The sequence below is a fragment of the Martes martes genome, assembly GCF_963455335.1.
Source record: "Martes martes genome assembly, chromosome: 9".
NCBI classification, from domain to species: domain Eukaryota; kingdom Metazoa; phylum Chordata; class Mammalia; order Carnivora; family Mustelidae; genus Martes; species Martes martes.
In genome coordinates this window covers 64663826-64691754 of record NC_137896.1, presented here as the reverse complement: position 1 = coordinate 64691754, position 27929 = coordinate 64663826, and the positions used below count along the sequence as shown (strand labels likewise).

General features: G+C 51.8%; 2 protein-coding genes and 2 long non-coding RNA genes across 7 annotated transcripts; 2 read left to right on the top strand and 2 right to left on the bottom strand.

Annotated features, from left to right (window-relative positions):
- Window positions 1-635: 635 nt before the first annotated feature.
- OXER1 (oxoeicosanoid receptor 1) lies at window positions 636-3877 on the bottom strand. Of its 3 annotated transcripts, none has more exons than XM_080812997.1 (2): window positions 3740-3877; window positions 636-2100 (listed from the first exon to the last, which is right to left on the bottom strand). In XM_080812997.1, the coding sequence occupies exon 2, from the start codon at window positions 1952-1954 to the stop codon at window positions 1004-1006; it is 951 nt and encodes a 316-aa protein (XP_080669123.1). In that variant the 5' UTR covers window positions 1955-2100; window positions 3740-3877; the 3' UTR covers window positions 636-1003. The 3 variants fall into 3 exon arrangements, with proteins under 3 accessions (XP_080669123.1, XP_080669124.1, XP_080669122.1); XM_080812998.1 differs by having other exon boundaries at window positions 2676-3803; XM_080812996.1 differs by lacking the exon at window positions 3740-3877 and having other exon boundaries at window positions 636-3665.
- Window positions 3645-17315, bottom strand: HAAO (3-hydroxyanthranilate 3,4-dioxygenase). 2 transcript variants are annotated; one of them, XM_080812999.1, is made up of 10 exons: window positions 17005-17315; window positions 13557-13635; window positions 11863-11946; window positions 11452-11558; window positions 8061-8150; window positions 7690-7733; window positions 7277-7422; window positions 5556-5624; window positions 5273-5355; window positions 3645-5166 (listed from the first exon to the last, which is right to left on the bottom strand). In XM_080812999.1, the coding sequence occupies exons 1-10, from the start codon at window positions 17082-17084 to the stop codon at window positions 5088-5090; spliced, it is 861 nt and encodes a 286-aa protein (XP_080669125.1). In that variant the 5' UTR covers window positions 17085-17315; the 3' UTR covers window positions 3645-5087. The 2 variants fall into 2 exon arrangements, with proteins under 2 accessions (XP_080669125.1, XP_080669126.1); XM_080813000.1 differs by lacking the exon at window positions 5556-5624.
- Window positions 17316-17387: 72 nt separating this feature from the next.
- LOC308348719 lies at window positions 17388-20228 on the top strand. The gene is made up of 3 exons (XR_013967377.1): window positions 17388-17525; window positions 18441-18565; window positions 20092-20228. It is a non-coding gene; the product is annotated as an uncharacterized lncRNA (long non-coding RNA).
- LOC308348720 lies at window positions 20217-23943 on the top strand. The gene is made up of 3 exons (XR_013967378.1): window positions 20217-20313; window positions 23296-23355; window positions 23851-23943. It is a non-coding gene; the product is annotated as an uncharacterized lncRNA (long non-coding RNA).
- The last annotated feature ends 3986 nt before the right edge of the window (window positions 23944-27929 follow it).

Here is a 27929-nt window from a genome sequence, read left to right as displayed (position 1 = left end):
CCAAGCCAACAGATGGGTTAACCTAGATGGTTGGACACTGACCACAGGCATACCGAGCAGAACAAAGGAATAGAGGTGGGCAAGATGGCTTTGGTCCTGGGAGAGGGCTATGAGTCAGCCCTGTGACTCTGAGGCTCCTGTCCTTAGCTGGGGTCCTGTCCTGGGTATGTTAACAGTCACCTCAGGTTCCAAAGCCAGGGAAAGGTACTTGCGGCTGAGGAAAGCCGTGGGTAGGAGGCCGAGCTGAGCCAGGAGCCTGAGCTGGATGGAGCAGTTAACTTCCAAGGTGCAAGATCTCCTCATTATCCCAGGGGAGGGTGGGCCTGAGCCCTTGCTGCTCTGGGCAAGACCTCAAGGACTGCAGAAGGGGAGCTGAAGACCAGAAGGGAGCCGGGGTCACCCAGGGATCCAGATGAGCTGCCCTCCTATGACCCGGAGAAGCATTCTTTCTGCCTAGAAGGATACTGCAGGGCTCCAGGAGCAATGTGGAAGGATGGTGTCCTGGGGGGGCTTCCTCGCTCTGTCCCCAGAGTCTCCCTTCATCTTGGGGGCACTCACTTGGAACCTTATTGACCCCAGGGCCAGATGGGCCAAAAGACATTTGTTTAGTTTTCCTTAGAACAGCTGAGGCAAACTTGCATTTTCAAAAGGCAGTTTATTAGCATCGAAAGGGACAAGCTGGAGATGGTGAAAATGTGCGCTGTCAACCTCCAAAAGCAAGACTTGTGCTCTCCCCCTGGACTGGGCAGCCGTGTGGCCCTTTGTCTGGAGGGGAGCTGCTACAGCCCCTGTCTTGTCTCCACCTGCCATCGGGCTCTTTCCTGCACTCTGGGGACGTCATCTGGGACACACTGCTCTGGAAGGTAGAGACCCTTTCCTTCCCCTGCCACCCACCTGGCTCCTGCCGACATCCAGTTGGTCGAGGCGCCCTAAGCTGGCAACCTTTTCCCTCCAGGTCAGAGCCCAGCCGTCCTGCGAACCCCTAGTCCCAAGAGGGACCTTCTTACTCAAGCGGGCCCTCCGGGGAGACATCCGTCTGCAGTTTCTCCACAGCCTGCACCTTCCGAGTGGCCTCCCAGCGCCGGGCAGATGGCTGGTAGGAGCTCTCGTCACTGGCTGAGCCCTGCCAGCCCTCGGTGAGGCCCAGCAGGACCCGGACCCGGCGGAGGAAGCTAGGGCTCGAGAAGCAGTAGAGCACAGGGTCTAGGACACTGTTGAGGTAGGTGAAGGCCAGGGAGCCATGGAAGAGCTGCGTGCAGAGGTCAAGGGCGGGGCAGGCACCCAGGCGGAAGGCCACTATGGAAGCCACACCGAAGACAACGCTGGGCAAGAAGCAGACCGTGTAGACAGTCACCACCACAGCCAGCACGCGCACAGCTCTCCGCGGGCCCGCCTGCCCCCCAAGGCCACGACGTTGGATCTGGAGCCCGATGCTCACGATGGCAAATGCGATGAGTGCCAGCGGCAGGAAGAACTCCAGCAGGAAGAGGGCCTGATGCCAGCGGAGCAAGGCCGAGGGCTTGACACCCAGCTGGTAGCTGAGGCAGGAGCCGTCGGGATAGGCAGCCAGGAGCAGGTGTCCGTTGAGGAGCAGGATGCTGGCCCAGAGGCCCCCGGTCACCCAGGTGACCGCCCTCACGGAGGCCCGGCTCAGCGCGTGGTGGGGCCGCACCACCTTCAGGTAGCGGTGGAGGGCGATGGCCGTGAGGAAGACCACGCTGGCTGAGCGGTTGGTGGACAGCATGAAGAGGTTGAGCTTGCAGACGGTGGCCCCGAAACGCCAGCGCTCGTGCAGGAAGTAGTAATCCACACGAAGGGGCAGGTTGACGATCAGGAGAAAGTCGGCCACCACCAGGCTGACCAGGAGCACCGTGTTTGACATCCAGGGCCGCGTGTGGAAGCAGAAGATGAAGAGCGCCAAGCTGTTCCCCGCCAGCCCCAGGACAAACTCCATACCCAGGATCGGTGCCAGGAAGGCGGACACAGTGGGGGAGGAAGCTGGGAAGCAGGAACCCGAGGCCTCTCCTACAGCGCCTGAATCTGTGGTGTGGGCCCAAGGAGAGGAGGAGAGGGTGGGAGGGAGGGAGGTGGGGAGGGAGCCTGGGAGAGCGGAGGGAGGGAGAGAAAGGAGGGGAGAGGAAGAGCTCAGGTTATGAGATTCCATGGGCTGCTTGGGCCATGGACCTGAGAGAAGTTTCTGGGTTTCTACCCCTGAGAGAGTGTTTGGGGCAGGAGGAATGATGTTCACTGCCCGCTGGCCACCACGATGACTCAATATCCTGGTGTTCTCATCAGCATCCTTGCGGCCACTGAGAGACACCCAGCCAAAGGGGAACCCTGTAGCCTTCCCTCCTCTCCCCCTCCCCCCACACCAAGTGACCTGGCTGCAAGGTCTCTGAAGCAGGGTAGGGGAGTCTGGGCCACCCCTGGCACGGGGAAGAGACCAGGGCTCAGTAGGGGTGAGACGGAGGCCCAGGGAGACCCTGAGGTGGGAGGAAGGCCCAGCTGGGGTGAGGAGGAGAAGAGTGTCTGCAGCCTGAGGGCTCAGACGTTTGCTTGCCTGAAGGCCAGAGCTGGTCCTGGCAACCCATGGCTCTCAGATTCACGCAGGCCACCCTGCACCCCCCCCCCCATTATCTGTACAGACAGGGTAGCTGCCTCCCTGCCCCCATCACCTCCAGCAGCAGGGAGTGTGGTGCCAACAGGATGTTGTCCCTGGAGAGGGAGGTGGAGAGTCCAGCCGATACCTTGACCACGTGCTCATGGCCTTGTGGAATAAGCCTGTTTGTACCCCGCGATCCCTGATTCCAGAGTGTCCAAAGTCCTTATACCCTATGAACTACCTCCCACACGCAGAGGGCTCCCCTGCCAGTTTCTCCTGCCCTGGGACCTGGGGCTCCTCCCCCAGACAGAACAATACAGTAAGGCTTCGAGATGCCCTGTCCACTGTGTGCCCCACGCCATCCTGACTCTGCATTCACCACAGACGGGGCAGTAGAGGCCGGGGCTGTCCTCAGGCAAGGCGCAAGTCCTGTTCCACCTCTGCAAGGTGTTCTCAGGGGCGCCTGGGGCCTCAGGCTCCTCATGACCTGGGACAGGGCCGAGGGAGGCTGCGGTTCCAGGCTGTGGGACCTGATGCCTGCCCTGGCCGTCTGGCTGCGGTCAGCAGTGGGCCAGGCATGCCCACTCGGCCAAGGCCTCGGGGCTTCAGACACAGTGGCTCTCTTTCTCAGAGCCTCCAGGTCCCTCTCTCCTCTGTCCCAGGCTCCCATCTGGCCAAGGCTGAGGTAGACGGGCTCAAACAGGCTGTGACCATGGGGTGCCAGGTGGTGAGACCACCGCCTGAGCCTTGAATGCAGACAGGTCTTGTTTAGAACCAGAGCTGCTTGTTTGCTAAACCTCTTAGGGAGTTCCCTAGCACGGAGCCAATATTCAGAAAAACAGAAGATCTGGGGCGCCTGGGTGGCTCAGAGGGTTAAGCCTCTGCCTTCGGCTCGGGTCATGATCTCAGGGTCCTGGGATCGAGCCCCGCATTGGGCTCTCTGCTCAGCAGGGAGCCTGCTTCCCCCACCTCTCTCTGCCTGCCTCTCTGCATACTTGTGATCTCTCTCTCTGTGTCTAATAAATAAATAAAAAATCTTAAAAAAAAAAAAAGAAAAACAGAAGATATAATTTGCATTATTTTCTCAGAGTAGGTCTGCCCTGGGCACTAGGGAAAAGCTTGTCTTCTCCTAGCCACCTGGCTCTGTGCAGGGGACCTCCTTGGGACATTCCCCATCTCCTCTTCTCAGTTCCTGCAGAGTGCAAGGCTGTGCTGTGGCCCACGTTCGCGCCAGCCTCTGTCTTCACCTCCTGGACTGTGTGAGTTTGTAGGGGGAGGCAGCAGTGTTTCTTCTTGGCCTGTGGGAGAGGAAAGCCTTAGGGGTAGAGAGATGGGCACAGTCTCTGACATTCCTCAGGGGTGGAAACCCTTTTTAGCAAAGCCAGGTTCCCATCTGCCCTGCAGCATAGCAAATCAAAACAGTGGGCTGCCAGGCCGTGGTGGGGGGAGGCAGGGTTGAGACCCCATGTTTTCCAGAGGAAGCTTTGACTCTCTCACCAGGGACCTGTTCCATCCAGATCCCACTTCACTTACCCCACCTGCAAACCCTTCTGGATTTCTCACTGAAGTCCCAGGAAACCGAGCTCTGGTCTCCGCTGTAGGTTCTGGGTTTTGTCTCTACCCACAGCTGCTTCTAGGGTTCCCAGCACTCCAGAACCCTGCAGAACACCCAGGAGCCTTCTGGGTCTTTGGACATGGTGCCTGTACATAGCTGGGGAGCAGACACCGGCCCACTGCCAAGTTCCTGATACCACTTTGGTTACCATGACCTTCATGTGTTAACTGTGGTTTACTCCAGGTGGTGGATCCTGTGTTTTTAAGTATTTTTGCTTTCTACAATTAGTACACATCACTTGTTACTGAGGAGGAAAAAACCCAACAGATGCTATTTTTTAAAAGTCATCTGAAAAGAATAAGTGGGAAAGACCAAGAGGCAGAGGGACAGTAAGAGCTATGTCCCCGGGACGAGCACCAGAGCTGAATGGATGGACCACACACACAGTGAAGTGAGCCCCTTTACAAGTAAGGACACACACTAACAGACCGTCCATACACCTACTTCACCTGGTGCCCCCGACACATCAGACACACACACAGTCTCAGGAGCACAGGGGGCGGCCATCAATGACAGCCTGTGTGCGTGCAGACATACAGGTATTTGTCCACCAGGAAGCCTTTATTGAGGGCCCTCTGGGTGGCAGGTGAGTGCTGTCCTGAGCCTGGGAGGACAGAGGGATGGAGAGGCAGCCCAGCCTCAATCATGGAGCAGACCATGCAGGGCAGTGGGCAGAGGAATGATAGAAGAGAAGGAGCATGACTGTCCCCCCAAGAGCCTGGCCAAGAGGAGGAGGAGGCTGGATGGCGATGTCCAGGGTCCTGCTCCAGGGACACGCAGTATCTCAGGAGCAGTACACGCAGAAGCAGAGAGGGGAATTGGGTGGGGGAGGGAGGCACTGTGGCTCCTGGGGGGGCAGCACCCAGAGGATCAGCCCAGGGGCTTCTTGCGGGCAGGGTCCTGGGTCACAGCCAGGGCCACAGAGCCCCGTCCTCGGTCCCAGGTGTACCTGCGGAGACACAGGTGGGCGGGGGGTCAGACAGGTGGGCCCTGAGCATCCCAGGGGAAGGAGGATGGTCCCTCAGCTTGAGGGGAAAGTCCTCCCATGTACTCACGCATTCCCAGCTGGCACCAGAAGGCTGTCATCCGGGGCCAGGCTCAGGTGCTGGTCCCCCATCATCACCACAGAGGAACCTTCCTGGGAACGAGGAGCAGGATAACAGGAATGGAGGCCGTTGGGCCTCAACACCTATCTAGGTGTCCCTGAGTCTGCCTTGGCAGGGAGGCCCTGGGAGCCATTCCAGGTTCTGGGCATCCAAGGCCCAGCAGCAGCCTGGTTCCCAGGGGCGAGAGGATGTCATTCCCCCCCACCATCCCACCGTCAGGGGCCCCACTTGCCAACTGCCACAGCCACACATCCACATCCTGTCTTGGGCCCTTGCTGCTGCCTTGTCCATGGACAATCACCTGGCAGGAAGCAACACACATCTTTCTGGTGCTTCTGCCCCATGCAGGAGTTGGCCTTGAACCTGCCCCCGAGACACTGGGCCCGCAGCACCAGGCACAGCCTTATCTTCACGTGTAGAGTCTAGACCAGGACTTGGAGAGGAAGGCCGAGGGCCTCCCCGCTGCCTCCACAAGAAGTGCTGCCTACCTGCTGTCCAGGACCACGCCGTCTTGCCCTTCACACACACATGTGCACGTCGGATTCCTTAGCTGCCCATCCCCACAACTGCTGACCCGTATGAAGGCCTGACTGCCAGGGTACACTCGGGACCCAGGCACTCATGCGCACACGGCTTAATGTAGACTCACATATCACACACATAGTTCCACAAAGAGGGCCCACCCGCCTTCTTCCATGAGATTCTGGCCTGAGGAGGAGGAGGAAGATGGGAGGGGACGAGCCTCTTCGACCTGCATCAGCCTGGCGGCTACTGGGCAGGCCTTGCTCCTGCTGGCCCAGAGTGGGACTCAGTAGATATTCTTTTGGCATAAACTGAAGCAGGGGGGAAGCAGGAGTGTGCATGAGGCAGAAGGCAGAACCATGAGGCCAGCTTGGTACCAAATGCCATTGCCGTGATGGGCTGGGAGGGGCTTCGTGGTGTGCGCCTGCTTTCAGGGCCCCGTCTAAGCTCAGGTGTCTGCAGGCCAGAACTTTCGGGGCAGGTGTGCACCCAGGGAACTTCCCTCCATGAGGGTGTCTGATTCAAATTGCGAGGGATGGGCCAGGAGCAAATTATAAAGCCCAAGCAAGCCCAAGCATGGCATCTTGTCCAGCCCAGGATACCTGATAGGACCTGGGCACTGCCTGCTACTCCTGGCATCCAGTCCTGGTGCCTGCGGCCCTCACTCCCCTAGCAATGCCAGGCTATTTCAAGCTTCCACACCTTTACCTATGCTTTTCCCTTACTGGGAATGCTCTCTCAGCCTCCCTTTCTTCCTTTGACAAGCTCCTATATTTGCTTTAAAAAAATGTAGCTTACACATCACCTCCTCCAGGAAGTCTTTCCTGACTTCCCTCCAGCCTGGGCTTGTCCTTCATTGTCCTATGGCTTCCTGAAGCTTCTCTACCAAATAACATACCACCTGATTGTGGTAATTGTTGATTAACTTGTCTGTTTATCAGACCATACACTCTTTGAGGCAGTGACTCTTACCTTTTTTTCTACCGAAGCCTGAAACATAATAGCCATTCAATAAATGTTGAATGAAAGAAGGGCAGCTTTATTTGGGTGGGTCTGTCTCTGTGCCCCTCTCCATCGCCAGGCACCTCTCTTCCATCTGGCCCCCCAGGCTGAGACTGTCCAAAAGTTCAGGAATTCCTGGTAGAAGGATAACACTAGGCCCCTAGGAATCAGTCAGTGGATGGGGCAACCCCCTACTCTGAAGGCAAAGAAAGACTGCTTGAGACTATGTAGCCTCCACTCCTCGCAAAAGCCTCACTCTCTGAGTCAGGGAGAAAACAGGAAGGCCTTTGTTTATGTCACAACCTCTGAAACTCTGTGTGTGTGTGTGTGTGTGTGTGTGTGTGTGTGCGCGCGCGCATGTGTGGGTGATTAGTTCCCATTTCCCAGGGTTGCTGGGTAGATGCCCTGGGTGGCCCAGGGCCTCATTACCTGTGTCTCATAGGTGTCCCCAAACAGGCTGAAGGGTGTGCCTGCCTGCAGCTGCCTGCGGTGCCCATCCAGCCAGGCCTCCAGGGACATGGGCTCCATGACAGATCGCGTGCTCAGGAGGAATGGCGGTTTCTGGCACAGCTGGTCTGCACCCACAGCAGAGCTGTGTCAGTGGCCTCTGGCCCGCCCAGAACCCCAGCAGGCCCAGGGGTCTCAGCTCTGAATCACCAGAATGGGCTCTGGATCCAGCTTGAGGACCAAGCAGCCGCATGGGGGACACTATTTGGGGCCATCATCTCATGCCTTGAGTACTGGGAAGAGTACTCAAAAGGAGACTGGTATTCTGGGGCAAGACCCATTCTACTCTGGGAAAGCAGAGAAGAAGGGAGAGAGGCAGTTCCCAGGGGGCTCACCAGGGATGGGCTTTCCTGTTTTGTATTGCTCAGAGCTGAAGAACCTGCAGGGAGAAAGGGGGAGGAGGACAATTGACCAGCATTCCCAAATGAGCGGCCCAGGGAGACACACAGATACACACACACTCATATGCTCTTGGGTGCTGGAGCGCACACGCTCATGCGGTCCCTATACAATTCCACGTAGGTCCACCCTCCCCTCCCTTTCCAGCCCAGGCCCTCCCACTCTGGAAGGGGCAGAAGTCCCCCCTCCCCCGACACCCCAGGCACGCTAGCTCCGGTGCAGTGGGGACTGCTGGGTGGGTCTGCCCTCCCTGGCCAGAGCAAGGGGCCTCAGAGAACAAGGGGCAGGGACTGGGCTGAGGGCTCACTCCTGGATGATGGGAGCCAACTGTGTGCCAAGGTCCTCGCAGTAGAACCACTTCTCAAACAGGACGTCCGTAGTGTCCTCCACGTAGTACCTGCCAGAGCAAAGGACAGGTAACCCAGCTCCCCACCTGGGCAGCCTCGGGGGGGGGGAGCTACCTGAGGAGGTCTGGACAATGGCTAACCCTGGCCCCCAGAGCTGGATGCTGCTTCACCCCGTTAGCACAACCTAGTGGCCGACGCTCACTCGCCCAACCCTGGCTCTCCCAAAAGCATTATATGCCCCAAAGTCTGGTGGCGGGGTGGGGGGTGGGGGGAGCGGTGGCTATTATCGAACCTATTTGCATTTCTGATTGCCCAAGTTTGACCATTTAAGATGCTAGAACTCTGGGGCTCGGAGAAGGTGGGTTACTTGGCAGGGATTCCACAGCCTGTAAGTGGCAGGAACCGGACAGACTCGAGGCAGTCTTAGAAACACAGACAACATCAATAACAAGGGTCTTCATTTTCCCAAAGAGGAAGCTGAAGCTGAGCCTGAATACAGGGCCTGTGGCTGGGTAGTCTAGATCAGCTGCAGCTCTAGATCAGAGTGCAAGGAACCTTATGGAACCGACATGGAGAAGATACCCCCAGGTGAGGTGTCCTTGGGGTCATGGATGCCTTTGAGAATTGGAGCAAAGGGCTGGGCCTCTTCTCCAGAGGCAAGACCACATACGCGTACACCTAGCCTCTCCAAGACCAGTCCACCCAAGCCCCAGGCCGGCTCAGTGAGCTCCTCCGCTGGCTGATGGGGGTCATGCCTCAGGCCCCTGGTGTATGCTGTGCTTTTGTTGACCTAATGTCTAATTCTCAGGCTCTACTCCCAGGGCCAGGCCTGGTTCGTCCTTTCCAACTCCTCCTGAGGAAGAGAAGTGGTCTTGCTTATGGGACATGGTTTATAGACACACAGCTCATCTTATCTTCAATCCTAGGCTGGAGCTGGCCACCAGAAATCTTGCCTTCAGAGTAGCATTTGAAAGCTGAGCCCCTAGCTTTTTTATTTTTTTTTAAGACTTAATTTTTCCATTTGAAAGAGAGAGTGAGGGAGCACAGCAGAAGCAGGAGAGGAGCAGGGGGAGGAGCAGACCTGCCACTGAGCTGGGAGCCCCATGCGGGAATTGATCCTAGGACTTCAGGATCATGACCTGAGCTGAAGGCAGACGCTTAACCCACTGAGCCACCCAAGCGTCCCTTAAAAATAACGTCTAAAAAAAAAAAAAAAAAGTCAAAACAGGAAGATGAAATCTCTTATTGAATTTGCTGTAAAAATGTTATTAAAGACGGGGTGCCTGCGTGGTTCAGTCACCCGACTGAATCAACCGGCTCTTGATTTTAGCTCAAGTCATGATCTCAGGGTTGGGGAGATAGAGCCCTGCATTTGGCTCTGTGCTCAGTGTGGAGTCTGTCTCTCTCTCTTTGCCTCTTCCCCAACTCGCATGAGTGCAAGCTCTCTCTCTCTCTCAAATAAGTAAACAAATAATTTAAAAAATGTTATCGAGGACACTATCCACTCTGTCACTAAAGACTTCTTTCATAAAGTCCGGTGAAAGATGTCTTTTGGAATCGAAGGAGAGACCTCTGTTGCTATAATAGTAGGTTAGTATGTGTTTTTGAAAAGCATTGAATAGTTTAAGGAATGCTCATGAGTTTCTTAAGTAACAAAATCAAAACTCAACCCCATGCTTGCTCAGACTGCAACGCTGTAAGGTGTAGATATGAAAGAGAGGCAAGACAGAAGGTGAACAGCTTTGTGAGGTTTAACTGATGACAGCTTTGTTTGTTTGTTTGTTTTCTCTTTATTATTGTCCATTTGGTGTTACGGAGATATCATTCACATTCCATAACATTTTCCCTCTTCCTGACAAACAGTTTTAACTTTGTTTTCTTGCCTCCTTTTACTTTTCTTGACTTCAAGGCTGAACGTGTATGACTTTGCTGATTAGAAAAAGGGGAAGTGGGGTGCCTGGGTGGCTCAGTGGGTTAAAGCCTCTGGGATCGAGCCGCCCTGCATCTTTTCGAGCTCTCTGCTCAGCAGGGAGCCTGCTTCCCTTCCTCTCTCTCTGCCTGCCTCTGCCTACTTGTGATCTCTGTCTGTCAAATAAATAAATAAAATCTTTTAAAAAAGGGGGGGAGTATTAAAAAATACCATTGTAACAGGAGATGGGGGGCAAAGGATCCTGATCTCAGGAACTTGGGGAGAAAGTGTAATTTTCTTATTTAAAAAAATACAAAAAAATAGTTTAGCTTTTGGAAAAATCTGTGTCCCTCAGAACCACAGGCTGCATCAGATAATAGATGGGTGACTGACTGGTGCCCACCAGGAGCTCAGCTCTGGAAAGAGTGGCTGCCCCCCACCCCACACCAGTGTTTGTCCCCTCCTCTGTGCTGACTCACAGTCCTATCTAGATTGTCCTGACCCTAATTTCCTATTTCTCTGTAATGCCAGCTCTGCTGCCTTCTAGCAAACTCAACTTCCCTGTGCCCAGTCTTCTTCTTCTTTTTTTTAAAAATCATTATTATTTTTTAAAGATTTTATTTATTTATTTGACAGAGAGAGATCACAAGTAGGCAGAGAGGCAGGCAGAGATAGAGGTGGAAGCAGGCTCACTGCTGAGCAGAGAACCAGATGCGGGGCTTGATCCCAGGACCCTGAGATCATGACCTGAGCCAAAGGCAGAGGCTTAACCCACTGAGACACCCAGGCGCTCCTGTGCCCAGTCTTCTTATCTGTAAAGTGGAGATGACAGCAGCCCCTGCCTCTCAGGATCAGGGGGCGGGTGAGATGGATAGATACACCTCAAGCATCTATCGGAGGCCCTAGCCTTATCTGTAAAGTGGAGATGACAGCAGCCCCTGCCTCTCAGGATCAGGGGGCGGTGAGATGGATAGATACACCTCAAGCATCTATCGGAGGCCCTAGCCAGTGCCCTACGCATGTCAGCCCCGGCTGTGGAATGAGCTGGGGGGACAGAAACAAGCCAAGGGCATCCTGGGGGAGGCTGAAGGAGGGCATCGCTGGGAGGAGTGGCAGTGTTCCTGGCCGCCCACGCCAGGCAGGGCTGACTTTGGCATCCCCCCCACTCCCAACCCCCTGCAGACCTCGGTGTGGGAAGCGCAGGTTCTGGTCTTCAGGCTGAGTGGGCTCCCAGGGAGTCACAGAGGACATCTCTCCTAACCTCCATCATCAGACCCATGCTCCTGCCGCCCCTAACTCATCCTGTGAGCCAGCAAACACAGGATCTGCACTGCTTCTAACCCTCTCCGTGGTCAGCAAGCACTTCCCCGAGTCTGTCTAGGGTCTTTTCTCTGCTGCTTGCCCCCGTCTCCACCCTGGATGCCTGGACGAGGCCCATTTACCTGAGCCCATCCAGCTCCGTTTGCAGCCGCCTCCGTTCAATGACCAGTCCCACGGTGTTGGCAAACCTCTGTGGAGAGTGGGGTACCCCAGCGGGCAGCAGGAATATCTGCAGTGGGGGAGACAAGGTGTCGGCAAGGCAGCAATCCCCTCTGGAGACCTGGGCGCCCCCCATGTCCTGGCCTCCCCCGCTGGCCCACGGGGTCCAGCAACGGCCCCACCTCTCTTCAAGCCTCCAGCCCGGAGCAGAGGAAATGTCTGGCCTTGCTGAAGATGGGCAGCTCACAGGAGGAAGAGCCCAAGGTCGGGGAAGGGAGGCAGGACAAGGCAGGGAGGACACACTCCCAAAGCCAGAGCTCCCAAAGCCAGCACGAGAGGACCATGGGTTCCTGCTCCTTGGAGCCCAGGCTCACCTCTCCCTGCCGAATGGTCACCGCCCGGTGTTTTCCTCGCTCCAGGACCTGGAGAACCATGTCACCCTCTAGCTGGTAGAACACCTATGGGATAGGACAGCGGTCAGGCTCAGCCCCTGCCTCCTTCCTCTTCCAGGTGCTTGGCCTGAGTTCTGATCTGGACACCTGAGAAACTTCCTGAAGGCCTGTATGAGCAGTTCTGTCACTCCAGCTTTGAGGCCCCAGTCTCCCCTGACACATGCTACAGACTGGAGCGCTGGGGTCGCCAGACGAACTGTACCCCAGCTCAGGCAGATGTTAAATCGAATCTGGCCTCCAAGGCCTTACAGGGGCACAAACCCACTCTAGCCGAATTCCTCCCAGCCACCTGAGTGTCTGTCCCTCCTGAGAGGGACCGCCTGCTCAGGCCAGCCCTTCTCATCTGTCAGCCACCAGCCGAGTCACTGCTTGGCCTGGGCCCCTCAGTGGACACCCATCCACACTACCAGAGCAGCTTGGGGAGGCCCAAAAGTGGGGTGTGGGGCAGAGACGCTCGGGGCCAAGGGAAGGAAAGAGGGAGTGAGACAGGAAAGGTGAGCACTGACACCAGGGCTAACAGAGTAGAAGCCTCTGGAAGGCAAGCAGAGGGGCCTAAGGTTGACTGAGGCAAGCAGAGAAATCTGAAACCAGTCTAGTAGTGTACCACACGGCTCAGTGGCCATCCCTATCCAACCTGGTCTTCTCTCTGTGGCTTTGGATATTCCTGCTGATTTTTGCCACAGAGGAAAACGGTCTCCCGTAAGGTGCAGTGAGAATCTGGTGGCTGGGAGAGATGTGAGGAGTTATCTGGCCTGCTCTGGGAGGCTGCTCCCTGCTGGCCTGGGGTCCTCACTCCCCTGCCGCACCCCCACCCCTCACTAGGTGCTCTGTAAATATTTGTTGGGTGAGTGATTCTCCTGTGCTTCCTCCAGGCCCTGGCTGTGGCTGGGAGGCCTGGGGTGGGGGTGGAGGCTGGACTCTGGACCTTGAACCCTTGCATCAGGCCCCCCATGATGATCTTTTGTCACCAGAGATCCTGAAAGCTGGAAATACACCAGTGTCCCTCCTTCAGGGGGCCCATCTTTTTCTTTTTAATTCTACTTTTGTTTATTTACCTTGGGCTAGGGGAAGTACAGAGAGATGGTTCAAGAGGTACAAGAGGGTATTCAGTGCAAATTCCCCTCCCCCTCCATCAAACAGCCCCCAGGAACTCCTGTGTCTTGGGCCCTCTAGATAAGGAGGGGGCCTCTCCCTCCCAAACATTTCCGGAGAGCTCAACTCCTGAGACCAGAATGGAGTACCCAGGTCCCTGTCAGCATTTGGGTCTCATTTGGGAGGCCAGTCTTCCATATTCAGATTTGGGGGGGGAGGGGACCAAACCATCGCACCTGGCACAAGGATGCCCAAGGAATGATGTTCAGGAGCTGGAGCCTCCCTCTCATACCCACAGAGCCGGGGCTCTTTCCTAGGGCTCCCCCCACAGAGCTGGAGGACGGAGCCATCGCTGTGCACCCACAATGTGCAGGCAGCCGTTCTGCCCTGGAATTTCAGTAGCACCCCCTCATCCATCAGCCACATGGCCACCCCCCACCCGTCCTGTCCACCGGCTCTGGCTCTTGCTTGGGCAGTTCCCCCTCCTCCAAGGCTATTAAAGAAGCGGGCAGTAGCAGGCGTACCTCCTCACCCTCCTCGATGTGGTAGTCCTTCCTGATGTTGGGGCCCCCGACGAACATGACTTTGAGCTGCTCCTGGTGCCTGCAATGGACAAGGGGGAAGAGGTCCTGAACCAGCTCACGGGGCAAGACAGGAGGGGTGCAGGGGCCCATGGGGGGCCTGGAAGGAGCCTGGCTACACTTGGGAGAAGTGACAGGGTTGTTTCTGTATCATTGTCACTACAGTCTTTACGTTTCCTCCCTTCCCTTCCTCTCTCATCTCAGTATGGTTGTGCCCATCCAAGTGTGTGTGTGTGTGAGACTATTTGTATGCCTGTAGACTCTTTTTGTACCTGTGTCTCAGTGGATTTGTGTGTGTGTCCCCAACATCCTTTGACCTAGTAGTGGGGGACTTAGCGCTTCATCAACCAGGATCCCTGGTCTTGTTCAAGATCTCCAGTTACAGGAGAGCAAACCGCAGGCAATGCTCCCTGGGGCTGGAGGCAGTGGAGGGGTAAAATGACCTTGATCTAATTCCCTCTCTTTAAGGTCTGATTATGAGACTCTGCTCTACGAAAGCTGCCGGCTTGAAGCTGTGAGACACGTGGTGAAGGAAGGGAAGGGGGAAGTTGGAGGCAGAGTCCCTGAGATTGGGAGCACTGGGAGTCCTGTGGGAGTGGTCTTGGGGAGCAATGGTGAGAAGGTGGAACTAGGTCACCCCAGGCTTCAAGAGCTCAGCCAAGGAGTTTGGTCTTGGCCTGAAGGGGGCCAGGGAGCCTAGGAAAGTTCTTTTTTTTTTTTTTTTTTTGGTTAAGTTTTTTTTTTTTAAATTTTTTAAACGATTTTTAAAAATTTATTTGACAGAGATCACACGTAGGCAGAAAGGCAGGCAGAGAGAGAGAGAGAGGAGGAAGCAGGTGTCCGGTCCAGCAGAGAGCCCGACACGGGGCTCAATTCCAGGACCTTGGGATCATGACCCGAGCCGAGGGCAGAGACTCAACCCACTGAGCCACCCAGGTGCCCCTTTTTTGGTTAAGTCTTATTTAAGAGATCTCCACTCCCAATATGGGGCTGGAACTCATGACCCTGGGATCAAGAGTCACATGCTCTTCCAATTGAACCAGCCAGGCGCCTCAGAAAGTTTTTTTTTTTTTTTTTTTTTTTTTTGTTTTCTTTCTTTAAATCAACTTTCCTGGGATATAATTTAGGTACGTATGGAAAGTTCTTTTTTTTCTAACTTTTTTTTTAGATTTTATTTATTTATTTGACAGACAGAGATCACAAGTAGGCAGAGAGGCAGGCAGAGAGGCAGGCAGAGAGAGGAAGAAGCAGGCTCCCTGCTGAGCAGAAAGCCCAATGGGGGCTTGATCCCAGGACCCTGGGATCATGACCTGAGCGGGAGGCAGAGGCTTTAACCCAGTGAGCCACCCAGGTGCCCCCATATGAAAAGTTCTTGAATGAGCCCACTCCAGACTATTTCCAGCCATCAGCTGGAGTACCTCAGCCAGATCATGTTCCTCTTCTGCTCACCCCTCCCCACTGCAGTTTCATGTAACCCCCTCACCCCTAAATTCATATGTTGAAGTCCTACACCCAGGACCTCAGAATGTGATCCAATTTGAAAATAGGGTCCTTGAAGATGTATGTAACTGGTTAAGCCACAGTGAAGTCACACTGGAGTAAGCTGGGCCCCTAATCCTTATTAAAAGGGGAAATGTAGGGGAACCTGGGTGGCCCAGTCATAAGCGTCTGCCTTTGGCTCGGGTCATGATCCTGGGGTCCTGGGATGGAGCTCCGCATCAGGCTCCCTGTTCTACAGAGAGTCTGCTTCTCCCTCTCCCTCTGTACCACCCCCCACTGTGCGTGTTCTCTCTTTCACTCTCTCTCTCAAATAGATATAAAGAATTTTTTTTAAAGGGTGGAATTTAGACCTAAACACACTGACAAGGAGAGTGCCCTGTGAAATGAGGACAGAGATCAGGGTGATGCAGCAGAAGCCAAGGAAGGCCAAGATTGCCACCAAGACCCCAGGAGCTAGGAGAGGCCCTGGGGCAGACTGTCCTTGGCGGCTGTAGCCAACATGGGGTGGGGGGCAGAGCTTTGTTCTGTCCCATGGCCCATTATGCCGGCCTGCCTCCACTCCTTGTCTCTTTTTCTATGTATTGGCCTCCTCCTCTCACCCAAATGTTAGTACCCCAAGGAAGTGACTGTCAGTTTGCTTTCTGCTGCATCTCCATTGTCCAGAACAGTGTCTGGCATGTACTGAGAGCTCAGCAAACACCTGCTGAACGAACAAAAGGCAGGGCCTGCATTTTGTGACCGTTATTATTGGGGCTGAGCCAGAGGCTTGGGTAGGGGGGCCTGGAGGCAGGGGCAGCCCGCACCACCCAGGCTGGCGGTGACAAGGGTGGCCGCAGAGCAGTGGCCAGAGGGCTGGAGAGGAGCAGAGTGATGGAGACGCGGTTGGGGCCCCTTGGGGGACCAAGAACCAGCTGCACAGGGATGAAGAGGAGGAAAGGGGTAAGGGCCACAATAGTGGTAGAAGACAGGAAGCTCTGGGATGGGGGTAGGGGTTTGGCTGTGAGCTGGTGGTGGCAGTGCCACATGGTGACCAAGGGTGTGGACTTGGGAGTCGGACTCTTCCATGGGCTGGAGTCTGGACCAAGACCCATGCTAGCTTGTGGGACACTGGGAGACTCCCTATTAGAATCCCACCTTAAACAGCTAGTGTGAGGACTAAGTCTCTGGCTTGTCAACGTGTGCCAGTACTGCTGTGTGGTTTGGGGTGCCGGGCCACTGGGGATGTTCTCCAGATATGACAATGTGAACCAGGAGCTGGGGAGCACACGAGGCCCGGCCATGGGGTAGAGGGCAGGGGAGGGAGGTGAAGGGGCCATGTGCCCCAGGTCTGCTGGAGAAAGACTGGTGCAGAACACCACCGGCCCTGCTGGGTGCTGTGGGCAGTGGTGGCTAGGTGCGGCCTGGTGGGAGTGTGTATGCAGGCTTGTAAGGAGGGGCCTGAGGAGGGCACAAAATCGAGATCCTCCCGCAGGAGGTGATTTTCCGACTTGCTCTAGCGGCAGGTTCTACTGCAATTCTGGGGCATCGTTAAAACCACCCTCCCCAGACTTCTGAGAGTCACTGGTGGGGGGGGGGGGGGATAGAGAGCTATTTCTAAGCCCTGGGGAGAGGGCGGTGACCTGCCATCTGCATCTCCGCTAGTCTCAGTCACCCAACCATCTTCAGAAATCAAAGTCACAATCTCCAGGGCAGGGTCTCGGAAAGAGGAACAGAAGGTGGGGGAATCCCGAACAGCCTACCCTCCCCCTCCCCCGCTGAAGGCACAAGAGGATGGCAGGTCAAACTCCTGGGTGAAGGAGCTGGGGGCTGGAGGGTGAGGGTTGAGGGGTGCGGACCGAGGAAGGGAGGTGGAGGCAGAAGACAGGAGGAGGGCAGCGTGCGTGGGACTCACAGGAGCTTGTTGCAAACCGGGGGCAGGAAGGAGGCCCGGTTCTCCTCCACCCAAGTCTTCACCCTCACGGGACGCTCCATGGTAGCCCGGGAGCCGGCTCTGGAGCCTGTTGCCCTGGCGGGTGTAGGAGGGGTGCGGCTCTGCCCAGCCGCCCATTGGCCGCCTAGCGAATCGGCAACCCTGGGTGGGGGCAAAGGGCGAGGCAACCCCCCGCCCCCCCCAACCCCCGCCGCCCCCGCGACGGGGCAGTCGGCTGGGCTGCGGACCTCGAGGTAGCCCTTCCCGGACTTTGGTCCCGGGCTGCCCCTGCCCAGCCCGGCGGCCTCCGCGCGCAGGAAGCGGGGCGCCGGATGGGGGCGCCCCTCCTCTCCGCCGGGTTCGGGCTCAGCGCCCCTGCAGGTGCTGGGGCTCCCCGCAAACGTGCGTGGTCCCCTGTCCCCAGACTCTGCGCCCTGCACCCCAGGTGAGGTTCCCGAAGACGGTCTGCGATGAGAGGAAGGCGAGTTTGGAAATCAGAGCACGTGAGTATGAGGTGCTGGCCTTGGATGGAAGCCTCAGTGTCTTCATCCGAGAAATGGGAATGTCTACACAGCCATCCCAGGGTTGCACAGCGGCCACCAGAGGCCCCCAGATGGCTGTCAGTTCCTATCCGCGGAAGAGGACGGCGGTTAGGCGGGATTCCCCAGGTTTAGCGAGGGCCGCTCGCCTGGCTCCGCCTCGGAGGGGACGGACGGAGCACGACACGGGGACCCCTGGCCCTCGCCTCCATTCGCAGGTGGCAGACAGAGCACCGACAAAGCGCCCAGCGCGACGTGTCTTAGGGACACACTCAAGTCACACGACACTTGGGTGAGAGTTTTACCGACGAAGAACCAGGCACTCGGTATCCCAGCCCTTGGGGTTCCGGGGGTGAGGCGGGCTGACACGCTTGTGCCCGCGCTTCCAGCCGGGTTACCTTGGGGTGAATGGGGGCGACTGTGAAATCGGAGAACCGAGTGGGGGCGAGAGGAGGGTAAGACTACCGGACACCTGTTTTCTTCTCTTCCTTCGGGACTCAGAATTCTTAGGAAAAATGTGGGTGTGTGTTGGAGGAGGGTCGGGTGGGGAGAAGGTAAACAGCTCGGGCTCTGACGCTGGAATCCAGACCACAGAGTTTAAGAAATTCAGCTCCTCCAACTCCTGCCCTCCCAGTCCCTCTTTCCCCTTCCCCGCTGCCCGGGGTGGGCTGGTTTTCTCAGCACCTTCCCACACACAGACCCGCTCCCCGCGCTCCCCCCACAACCCCGGGCAAATCAGAATCCAGTCAGAGAGGCGAGAAGATTGCCACCCACCTCTGCTAAGAGGACCCTCCTGTTTCCTCTCCACCGGCACCTCTATCCCCCCTTTCCCCAGGCCTTCGTTTTCTTTTTCCTTATTTATTTCTGACTTTTTTGCAGAGCACTTCTTTCTGGAATATTGTTTGGCACCAAAATAACTCAAACCATATTCTTTGTCTCTGCAAGTAATCTAGAGGAGAGGTAAACAGCGACTGGTGAAGGAACAAGGATCCATGATATCCTAGGTTTGTTTTGGGTGTTTGTTACCTTGATGGATGGGTAGGTGGGTGGATGAAGGCATGAATGATGTTCCCTTACACAGTACAAAGGAAAGGATAGTTACCTGTATTTTAATGTATGCAGTCAAATAGCGTGAGGAATTGAGGCCACAAGTAGGATGTTTGGGGTCTGAATTATCCAGGCAAACCCTAAACACAGGCTAAATAATCTGCTGTCTGGTCGCTGTCTAATATGCCCTCCAGTTTTGTTTAGATAAAAAAATCACATCTGTCCAATTGGCACCCTTCCTGGTTTGAGTGTCGGGCACCCTTTGATGTCAGTGTTCAGAAAAATGACAGTTCCCCTTTTATCCCAATGTTTGGCCTCATTTAGTCACAGCCAGCTGGAATCCTGCACGTGGAGCTATGGGATCTTTCCAGTTCTATAGGCTCCTTGCAGTGCCTTGCTCTGGCCTCCCCTGGATGGCAGTGACTCCCCTAAGTCACTCAGTTCAGTAGATGCTTGGAGGTTTTGGTGAGCCTGAATGGTGAGAACTGTCAGATCCCTACGATCTCTCCATACCCAGAACCCATTGGTTCAGCCAATCCCTTTCCCTGAGCTTCTGGGTCTGTCTTTGCCTCCCTGACTCTCCCTTTTCCCCACAGCTTCATGTAATTCAGCAACTATTTAAGAGCAGATAGCTTTAGATGAGTAAGAGGGCTAGGTTATGAACTGGACTGGTTACTTGGAAATCTCTGCTTTGGTCTTGCTATCTCTTGAATTATTTAGAAGTCTGTTTTGAAATTTCTAGACATATGGTTGGTTTATTTTTGTTGTTGGTTTTGTTGTTGTTGCTTGGGCTATCATTGTGTTTTTCATTTCTAATTGTATTGCACTATGGTGAGTGAAGATGGCCTGAGTATTATTTTTGGGTGGAGGGATATGTTAATATTTCCTTTGCTGCTGAGCCTCTGGTCGACTTTGTGAATGTGTATTCTTTCAGAATGTAGTTCTAAATGTTTCTGTTAGATCAACCTGCGCTGTCACCCAAATTATTGTTATTGTTGTTATTATTATTATTATTTGAGAGATAGAGCAACTGAGCAGGGTGATGGGTACAGAGGGAGAGGGAGAGAGAATCTTAGCAGGCTCCCTGCCCAGCATGAAGCCAAGTGCAGGGCTCAATCTTATGACCCTGAGATCATGACCTGAGCCAAAATCAAGAGATGGTTGCTTAACCACCTGAGCCGCCCAGGTGCCCCATCATTATTCTTATCTTAAAAAACTGCTTAATATTTTGGTTTCTGAGAGTGATATGTTTGAGTCTCTACTGTAATTTTTGGTCAGTTTCTCCCTATTCTTTGAGCAGATTTCATTTTACATATTTTGAGTCTACATTGTTAGATGTAAAAAGCCTCATGACTATTTTACCTTCTTGTTGTAGTGTCTCTTGATCAATATGAGCTATTTCTTCTTCGGTTCTTTTCATCTTGACTTTGACTTTGTCTGACACCAATATTGCTATACCTTTGTGTGTTTGTTTATTTTCCAGGTGTTGTAAGTTGATCAAAAAGGTGCCATGGGGTTCCTGGCTGGCTCAGTCAGTAGAGCATGCGGCTCTTGAGTTCAGGATTGTGAGTTTGAGCCCCATGTTGGGTGTAGAGATGACTTGAAAATAAAATCTTAAAAAGAAAAAAAAAGATGTCACAATAACTCCTTCTCTTCTCGAATCCATACACCTTGCAGTGTAACTTTGCCACTCGTCCCATCAAAGGTGAGTGTGTTTCCACAACCCTGGCACATAGCTGGAGTTTGAAAATCTCCACTCTGAGAGCCCCTGTTATTGAAAAGGAGATCAAGTCTTTCATGTTTCTGTAATTATTGCTATGTTTATACATACTCTTGACATCTTATTACCTGTTTTCTAATTGCCATGCTGTGTTAGTTTCCTATTGCTGTTAAAACAAATTACTACAAACTTAGCAGGGCTTACAATGACATTTGTTATACTTCTGTCTGTCAGACGTCTGAATGGGTCTTGTTGGCTAAAATTAAAGTATTGTCAGAGCTGTATTTTCTTCTGGGGGCTCGAGGAAAGAACCTGTTTTTCTTGTCTTTCCCAGCTTCTAGAAGCCACCTGCGTTCTTTAGCTCAAGTCCCTTCCTCCATTGCTAAAGGGCACCACTCCATCCTGTGTTCTCTTTATCACACCTCTCTCCTGCCTCCCTCTTTCCCGTATAAGAACATTTGTGATTACATTGGGCCCATCTCTAATCAGGATAGTCCTTTCCTCTCTAATCCCTTAGTATAATCACACCTGTACAAGTCCTTTTTATCATGTTAGGGTGACATAGTCACAGATTCTGGGGATTAGGACATGGAGGTCTTTGGAAGGGGGAGTGGATGGGCGGGTACGGCATTATTCTATCTACACACATCCCTCCTCCTTGTTTTTTTCCTCCCTCTTTCTTTCCGAGTTTATCAGGATGCTCATGGCTCTGAGTAACAGAAACCCCAGTTAAACAGTGGCTTTACCAATAGAAAGTTACAGGCTCGTATACCTGGATATCTGTTGGGAGAATGAGCCTGGGACCAACGGTGTCATCATGGACTCTGATTCTTTCCATCCTCCAAATCTACTATCTGCAGCATCAGCTTTATCCCAAGGCTGCTGCTTTGAGGGGCCAAGGGATGTAAAGTATCCATAGCTTTTCCTGTAGACCAGGGGTTCCTGACCTTGGCACCACTGATTTTTGGGGCTGAATGGTTTTTGTGGGGGGCTGTCCTTTGCATTCTAGGATATTTAGCACATCCATGGTTCCTCTTCCTTGGAAGCCAGAGTTCTTCTCCTGTTGGGACAATTGAAAATGTCTCCAGACATTGCCCAATGTCTGTGGGGGTCAAAATTGCTCCCCAGGGGATTCCTGGGTGGCTCAGCAGTTAAGCATCTGCCTTTGGCTCAGGTCATGATTCCAGCATCCTGGGATCGAGTCCCACATCAGGCTTTTTGCTTGGCTGGGAGCCTGCTTCTCCCTCTGCCTCTGCCTGCCACTCTGTCTGCCTGTGTTCTCTCTCTCTCTCTGACAGATACATAGATAAAATCTTAAAAAAGAAAAAAAATTGCTCCCCAGGTGAGAACTGGGTGTGTTTACTGGCAATCTAAGGCTCACATGACCACACCTGAACCAGTTATTGGGGCAAAGGGAGTGGGCTACTCTGATTTAGTCAAATTAAGATTTGTACTTGAAACTGGAGGTGGAGTTGGTTTCCCCCAAAGTCTGTGGCCATGGAGAAGGAATGGGATCCTTACACAAAACCCTGGCTCATGACCAGGAGGTAGGAAGTGTTGTCTGGGAGGTAGCCAGTCATGTCCAGTATACCTGGCTTTTGATTACATTTTCTTTGATCCATTTTTCCTGCTATATTCTATTCCCATGTATCTAGGGGTGATTCTCTAAATACATGCATTTATTTAAATTTGTACGCTTCTTTTTTTTTTTTTAAGATTTTATTTATTTATTTGTCAGAGAGAGAGAGATAGCAAGAGAGAGCACAGGCAGACAGAGTGCCAGGCTGAGGCAGAGGGAGAGCAGGCTCCCTGCCGAGCAAGGACGCTGGGATCATGACCTGAGCCGAAGGCAGCCGCTTAACCAACTGAGCCACCCAGGTGTCCCTAAATTTGCACATTTCTAATAATGGTATTGTTAAACAACATCTATATCCTTCCCTAGAACTTAAAGCAAGAACAAAGGAATCTGGGCAAGCTTTAACTTCCTTCTGGAATCCCCTACTGACAACTTCCATATAGATTTTGTTTAGATTATTATTTAAAAATTTTATATGGGCAATACTTAGATGTCTTCATATGTTTCCCTAATGTATTAACTTGGAATTACTTTTTTTTTTTAAGATTTTATTTATTTACTTGACAGACAGAGAGATCACAAGTAGGCAGAGAGGCAGGCAGAGAGAGTGGGTGGAAGCAGGCTCCCTGCTGAGCAGAGAGCCCGATGCGGGGCTCGATCCCAGGACCCTGAGATCATGACCTGAACCGAAGGCAGAGTCTTTAACCCACTGAGCCACCCAGGCACCCCTGACTTGTAATCACTTCTTATATTCCATACATTTTCGGGGAATTATTCTGTGTATCTGTGTGTGTCTTTCTTCAGATCCGGGAAATTCTTGGCTTTTATAAAAAAAAATTGTTTCTCATCTATTCTCTCTATTATCCACTTCTAAAAAATTTTTTTTTGATGGATGCTAGAATTTTTAGATCTTATCTGCATGTCATTGAACCTTCCTTTCTTTTCCCCATCTCCCTTTGCCCTGCATTCTGGGAATATTCTTCCGCCTCATCTTCCAGCTTATCATTTTTCCATTTAGTTAAAGTATTCTACGGTTCAGCCCATCTACTGGGTTTTAAATGTCAGTGGTATCATATTTTTATTTACGAAGACTTTAATTGACATCCTCCTACAACTGGCTGTCTTCATTTCATGGATGTGATACTCACCCTTATTTCTTTGAGGAAACTGTTGTCAAGTGTGAACTCTCTATCAGTGAAGGTAATATTAGTTGCTGTAACAGGAAAAGCCCACCCTAGAGTCAATGGTTTAACACAATGACGGTTCACTCCTCATTCCTATGAGGCTCAGCGAGGGAGGCCGTTCTACCCCACACATTTGGGGATCTGATTTGACAGAAGTTGACACAGGACCTTGCCTCCTTGATCAGGTGGCTTCTTCTCCATTTACAGGTTAGAAAGTTGAAATTGAAGCTGAGAGTCTTAACTTGGGCTCCCCAAGGTGCACAGCTGGTAAGTAGAGGCACCTGAATATAAAGAAGGGGTCCCCAACTGACATCAAGCCCCGTGCTTTTTCTCCCCTGTATAGTCTTTCTTTCCTTATTTTAAGATTTTACTTATTTAGAGAGAGAGAGAGAGCATATGATTGGGGGGGAGGGAGAAGAAGACTCCCCACTTCTTAAAGAGTTCTGCCTCTGATCCACTCCAGTGGGGATGGGGTATGGTGATGTTGGGGGGATTTGGTTCTAAAGCTAGTAAGGCAAAAGTTGCATATAGGTAAAATCAAATTAGAATATTTTTTATATCCCTTATAAAGCACAGTATGCGGTAATTCTTAGACATGAAAGCTTGGGAACCACTTAGCTAGAACCACCAAAGGGAGTCACAGAAGGAAAATCAATATGGCAGATGCTGGGACCTTTAGTCTCTTCTGCTCTTAAGATAAACCCCGTCTTTCTGGGTGAACAGAGGGTGGGTTGTTCTCAAACTGTTCCTGTTTGCCTGCAGTGTTACTCCATCCTGTGAAGCCCTTTGTGCCAGTAATTTAGTTACTGTCTCCCAGCTCCAAAAGCATGGTTTATATTCTGCATTGTGTTGCCAACTCCACTGAAGCTTCCCTGCTCGTTCTATTGGGCCCTGCCAGTTGAGGTAGGGGAGGGAGTCTGCAAGGATGGGGCTGGGTTGTGTGAGGCGCTGGCCCCTCCCTTCTTGTTTTCTATCGTTGCCCTGCCTCCCTGTGGCTCCTGAGCTCCACAGCCTGGGTTCTTCCCTTAGCTTCCCTGTCCTGTCCTCTGCAACTTGCAGTTTCCCTGTTCTTGCAGAATCAGCTTTAATGTGACCCCATCAGAGATGTTAGCGAAGCTGGTGTGCCCCTTTGGAGGTCAGTTTCAATTCTGCACAAGTCCTCCCCCACCTGCCAAGTTTTTGTAATTGTTTCTTCTTTGGTTCCCCTCGGCCCTAGGGGTAGTAGCTGCTTCTTCCAGCATCTATGGTGTCTGATACTGCAGAACTTTCTTTTTTTTTAAAAGATTTTATTTATTTATTTATTTGACAAAGAGAGAGAAGAGAGACAGAGAGTCACCAGTGAGAGGGGGGAAGCAGGCTCCCCGCTGACCGCTGAGCGCTGACCGCTGAGCGGAGAGCCTGATGCAGGGCTCAACCCCAGGACCCTGAGATCATGACCTGAGCCAAAGGCAGAGGCTTAACCCACTGGGTTAAGCCCACTTAACCCAGGCGCCCCATGCAGAACCCTTTTTTTTTTTTGGCTTTTCAGTTACTTAGTTAACAGTTCTCTGTAATAGACTCTTTGTTAAGTAACTGGCATGGTTTCTGTCTACCAACTGGTATATTTTTATATGCTTAATTTTACATATTAAAAAAAATTTGTTGGGGCACCTGGGTGACTCACTTGGTTAGGCATCCAACCCTTGATTTTGGCCCAGGTCATGATCTTAGGGTCCTGAGATCGAACCCTGCCTTGGGCTCTGCACTGTGTGGAGCCTGCTTAAGATTCTCTCTCCCTCTGCCCCTCCCCGCTTTTTGCTTATGGTTGTGATTTGTAACCCAGGGAGAGTTAGGTCTTAAGATTAGGGCATCAAATAATAAAAGTGGTTGGCCCTCCCATATATTGCCTCTAATATGATCACAGTCGGCTGTTGGCCCTGGGATGGAGCCATCTGTGACCTCTGCTGATACCCTACCAGATAGCGCAGGGCAGGTTAGGAGAAAGCCCTTCGTCTGCACTGTGGTTATTGTTTGCTTTCCAGCGCTCTGTAAATACAACAGGAAGTTTATGTCTCCCTGCTCCTCAGAGGTGGGAGATCCTTGGGGAGATACTCATAGGCTAGCTCTGCTTTCAGTTTAGTTTATATATCTGCTCCATTTCCATTTTCTCTGGCTCCAGGGCCAGTGGGCTCTCCCCCCTACTCTTTCCTCCCTCCTCCCTCCCATGAAGATAGTCTACAGCTTCTCTTTGCCAGGAGCCACTGAATGCTCCCTCCCTTCAAATCACTGGTAGACACTTGCCACCACCTCAGCCCTCCACCTCCCAAAAGCCTATGGCATTCCCTTAATTTTTCCAGGCATGGATCCTACATGCTTTGGATGAGAGTGAGGACCCTTAATAATCCTAGGGCACTGTGGACAGTGGCCAACCTAGGCATTTCTTGTAGTCCATGTGTGGAGGAATTCACACCTGCTATCCACAGAGGAAGAAACTGAGAAATATCAGTGACTCCTACAACTTAATAGAAAAGACCCAAACCACACCCTCCAAAAAAGCCAACTGAGTGATGGGTGAAAGATTTGAACAAACATTTCACAAAGATATACAAATAGCCAATAGGTACATCAAAAATGCTCAACACTGGGGCGCCTGGGTGGCTCAGTGGGTTGAACCTCTGCCTTCGGCTCAGGTCATGATCTCAGAGTCCTGAGATCGCGCCCCCATCAGGCTCTCTGCTCTGCGGGGAGCCTGCTTCCCCCACTCTCTCTGCCTGCCTCTCTGCCTACTTGTGATCTCTCTCTCTCTCTGTCAAATAAATAAAAATAAAATATTTAAAAAAAATGCTCAACACCATTAGTCGTCAAGGATATACAAATTAAATCTACAAAGAGATGCTATTACATACCTAGCAGAATGAATACAGTTAAAGACTGACAATATGAAGCACTGACAAGGATGTAGTGATTAGAATGTTCGACATCGCTGGTGAGAGTGTAAAATGGCACCACTACTTTGGAAATAAGGGTCTGGCAGTTTCTCATAAAATATAGAACTTCATCAAAGTTAAAAACTTTGGCCCATCAAAGCTCACTATCAAGAGAGGGAAAAGGCAACCCACAAAAGGGGAGAAAATATTTGCAAATCATATTATCAAGTAAAGGATTAATATCCATATGTAAAGAGCTCTTAAAACTCAACAGCGAAACACTAAAAAAAAATCTAATTAAGAAAGGGGCAAAGGATTTGAAGACAATTCTCCAAGGATACACAAAGGGCCCATCAGCACATGAAAAGATGCTCAATACCACTGATTAAGGAAAAGCAGATCAAGACCATGTGAGGTACTACCTCATGCCCATTGGAATAACTCTCACTAAAAAACACCCAAATAGAAAATCTGTATTTGTGGGGAAACTGAAACTCTTGTGCATTACTTGTGGGAATGTAAATGGGGCAGCTGCTGATAAAAACAGTATGGTAGTTTCTTAAAAAATTCGACAGAATTGGAATGCCTGGGTGGCTTAGTAGGTTAATCATCTGCCTTTAGGTCAGATCATAATCTCAGGGTTCTGGGATTGAGTCCTGGGATCAAGCTCCAGGTTCTGGGATCGAGTGCTGGGAGAGAGCCCCAGGACTGAGCCCCAGGATTGAATCCCAAATGAGGCTCCCTGCTCAGCGGGGTGTCTGCTTCTCCCTCTGCCCCTCCTCCCACTCATGCTTGCACCCTCTCTTTGAAATAAATAAATAAAGTATGTTTAAAAAATTAAACAGAATTATCATATAATCCAGCAATTGCACTTCTGGGTGTAGGTCTAAAAGTGAAAGCAGGAACTTGAACAGATTATCTGTACACTTCTGTTCATAGTAGTAGTATTTGCAGCAACCGAAAGGTGGAAGCGACCTAAGTGTCCATTGACTGAAGAATGAATAAAGAAAATGTGACATATATGCCACGTTTTGTTTGTATATATATGTATATTTTTATGATGGGATATTACACTAACAAAAGGAATGAAATTTTGACACATGCTGTAATACGGATAAACCTTGAAAACATTATGCTAACTGAAATAAGCCAGACACCAAAGGACAAATTTTGTATTATTCCACTTATGAGATACCTAGAATAGTCAAGTTTGTAGAGATAGGAGGTAGAATAATGGTTGCTAGGGCCTGTGGAGAGGGGGAAGAGGTATTCTTTTTTTAACAGGCACAGATTTTCAGTTTAGGATAATGAAGAAGTTCTGGAGATAGATAGTGGTGATGGTTGTATAATAGTGTAAATGTACTTAATGCCACTGAATTGTGCACTTAAAAATAGCCAAAATGGCAAATTTTATGTTTGTAAGTTTTGATATAAAAATTGCTTTTACAGGGGTGCCTGGGTACTCATTTGGTTAAGTGTCTGCCTTTGGCTCAGGTCATGATCTTGGGGTCCTGGAATCGAGCCCCATGTCAGGCTCCCTGCTTAGCAGGGAGTCTGTTTCTCCCTCTCCCTCTGCTGCTCCCCCTGCTTGTGCTCTCCTTCTGTCCGTGTCAGATGAATAAATAAAATCTTTTTTAAAAAGTTTTTTAAAAAATTCTTTTACAAAAACTATACATAATCCTACCCTATGATCCAGCAATTTTACTCCTGTATTTACCCGAAAGGAATGAAAACGAAAAGACGTGCACAAGAATGCTCTTGGCAGCTTTACTTATGAAAGCTCCAAGCCGGAAATAACCCAAGATGCCTATTTATTTATTTATTTATTTATTCTTTCCAAGATGTCCATTAATGGGAGAATGGCTAAATCATGTGTTGTTAACCTTCCAAGTAAAAATTGCCAGTTTATTTTATCAGCAAAAGATGGATTTATTC

Bases quoted from the DNA above. Each gene is read 5' to 3' on its own strand.
- OXER1 (XM_080812996.1), bottom strand. From the start codon at position 2,164: ATGGAATCTCATAACCTGAGCTCTTCCTCTCCCCTCCTTTCTCTCCCT.
- HAAO (XM_080812999.1), bottom strand. From the start codon at position 17,084: ATGGAGCGTCCCGTGAGGGTGAAGACTTGGGTGGAGGAGAACCGGGCC. The intron at 11,559-11,862 runs GTGAGCCTGGGC...CCCCCACTGCAG, and splicing joins TGACCATTCGGCAGGGAGAG to ATATTCCTGCTGCCCGCTGG. The intron at 8,151-11,451 runs GTAAATGGGCCT...TTGCTCTGGCAG, and splicing joins ACGGAGCTGGATGGGCTCAG to GTACTACGTGGAGGACACTA.